Genomic DNA, 1,954 nt, shown 5'->3' with positions numbered 1-1,954 from the left:
AGAGCACCCACAAGCCCATTTCTCCTCATGCACCCTCTGTTTAAAAGTTTGATGTTCTCATAGCTCATACAAGCTTACGCTTATGTCCACCCTAACCCCCAAATCCCTATATCACTATATATAGAGCAGTGGATTTTATAGCGAACTCAGTTAACTGACTTTTACAGATAATCACTGCTTTTTGCTCCCCGTTGGTCAACTCCTCCTCCATGGCGCGGTGCCTGCGCCATCTTTGTTATTAGTCACCTCTGACTGGTAGCGCCAGCCTATGGCGACAGCGGGCCGCTTTATTCAAACTTAAATAACCTTAAATCAATTTTGTCGATGGTAGATTTTTTACTGGTGAACCCAGAGGATCCTCGCTGCTTGATTCCGATCTCTCAGATTGCCCCGGACCTGGTACTGGATGATCAACTTGCAGGAACATTACTGGACAGTGAGGAATTGGAAGTGGACCTCTCCTTGGAGAACAGACTAGGTACAGCTCTTTTAAAAAAATATATTTTTATAAAATGTCTTCAAATGTATTGCCCTGCACTTATTTTAAATGTGTCAATTGTGTTTTTGAAGGGGATGGAGGTTTTGGAACAGTTTATCGCGGAGTTTATAAAAATGAAGAGGTGGCTTTGAAGATTTTCAACAAACATGCTTCTGAGCTTTACGTCCACAGACTACTCAGACAGGTACTGCTAGAAGACTTGACTGCGGAAGGTGGTGTTACCCCACATTCACATCATCCATGGGGTTTTCTCTCCGTCGCAAGTAGGGTTGTCAAAAGTATAGATACTCAAAAAAGTATCGATACTGAAACGTTGTATCCGGATACAATACTCGTTTTTAAAAGTATCGATACAGTGCCACCACCAGTGGCATCTAAACAGTCATTCATCTAAAGTGCAGAATAGATGACAATGCACTTTCAGAACACTGTATGATTGAATAAATCTGTGCACTTTTCAGTTTCAGACTGTTTTTTTTTTTTTGTAAGAGGTGCAGCTGCTGAGAATTATTTTTGTTTCTTAACCAGTTTGGCTAGTGTCATTGTTATGTGTGCAAAGCATAGCCAGGGAAGGAACACTTAATTTTATAAGTTTTTTATCAAGCTTGCTTAATATTGTGCACAGCATACAACCTTTATTGTATTTATTTATTGTATTTTATTTATTAATGAAAATATTTCTGTAGAATTTTGGAGTCTTTTTTTTTATCCTTGTGGTATCGAAAATGGTATCGAGTATCGAATATTTTCCTTAGTATCGGTATCGAGTTGAAAAGTTTAGTATCGTGACAACCCTACTCGCAATTATAAGCCTCTGTAGTGGATGGGGTAATTCCCACTCACTCTGTGGAGATGGAGAATGATGGGACAGCCCTTCTATTTCATCTGTCTAAAATATGGATCAAATCTTCTTCTTTTTAGCTGATGATGAAGAAAAATGTATTTATTCTAAAACCCAGATGAACCACACAGGAAATTGGGGATTTCAAAATAAAAGAGAGGCTGTTTGGATAAATCAATGGGGTCTAAATGCATCCATTGTGGAACGTAAACTGTGTTAAGACCACTTTATTGGTGCATTTTGAAAATATGTAGGAGCCAATCACTTTCTGATATTTATGAAAATGCTTCTTTGCAGCTTATGAGCAAAAAAAAAAAATCTTTGGATCTGTTTCCACAACTAAAATTGATATTCTTCTTTCCCAGGAGCTGGCAGTCCTGGGCCGTCTCCGTCACCCCAGCCTGGTGGGGCTGCTGGCCGCAAGCTCTGCTCCTCGGGTCCTGGTGATGGAGCTGGCTCTCAGAGGCTCTCTAGACTCCTTCTTTGGCCATGAGAAAAGTAGCCTCAACCGAAAACTGCAGCACAGGATCGCCCTGCATGTGGCAGATGGACTAAGGTATGTTAAACAGCGAGTCTTAACTTGTGCTGTTTTTTTTTTGTTTTGTTTTGTTTTG

General features: G+C 40.1%; 1 protein-coding gene across 3 annotated transcripts in view; it reads left to right on the top strand.

The window, feature by feature from the left end:
• The window catches only part of lrrk2 (leucine-rich repeat kinase 2), a 78,002-nt gene that overhangs the window by 63,348 nt on the left and 12,700 nt on the right, over window positions 1-1,954 (top strand). For all 3 annotated transcript variants that reach the window (XR_001482146.1, XM_015402344.1, XM_015402343.1), the window contains 3 exons: window positions 332-478; window positions 571-683; window positions 1,706-1,896. Coding sequence is in view for 2 of the 3 variants with exons in the window: in XM_015402344.1 (XP_015257830.1) it covers window positions 332-478; window positions 571-683; window positions 1,706-1,896 (451 nt within the window). In the remaining variant the exon portion in view is untranslated. The remainder of the gene's footprint in view (window positions 1-331; window positions 479-570; window positions 684-1,705; window positions 1,897-1,954) is intronic.

This window comes from Cyprinodon variegatus, unplaced genomic scaffold (assembly GCF_000732505.1).
Source record: "Cyprinodon variegatus isolate N-32 unplaced genomic scaffold, C_variegatus-1.0 Scaffold1337, whole genome shotgun sequence".
NCBI lineage: Eukaryota > Metazoa > Chordata > Actinopteri > Cyprinodontiformes > Cyprinodontidae > Cyprinodon > Cyprinodon variegatus.
Note: the sequence above shows the minus strand (reverse complement) of the source record. Positions and strands in the feature narration are given on the sequence as shown.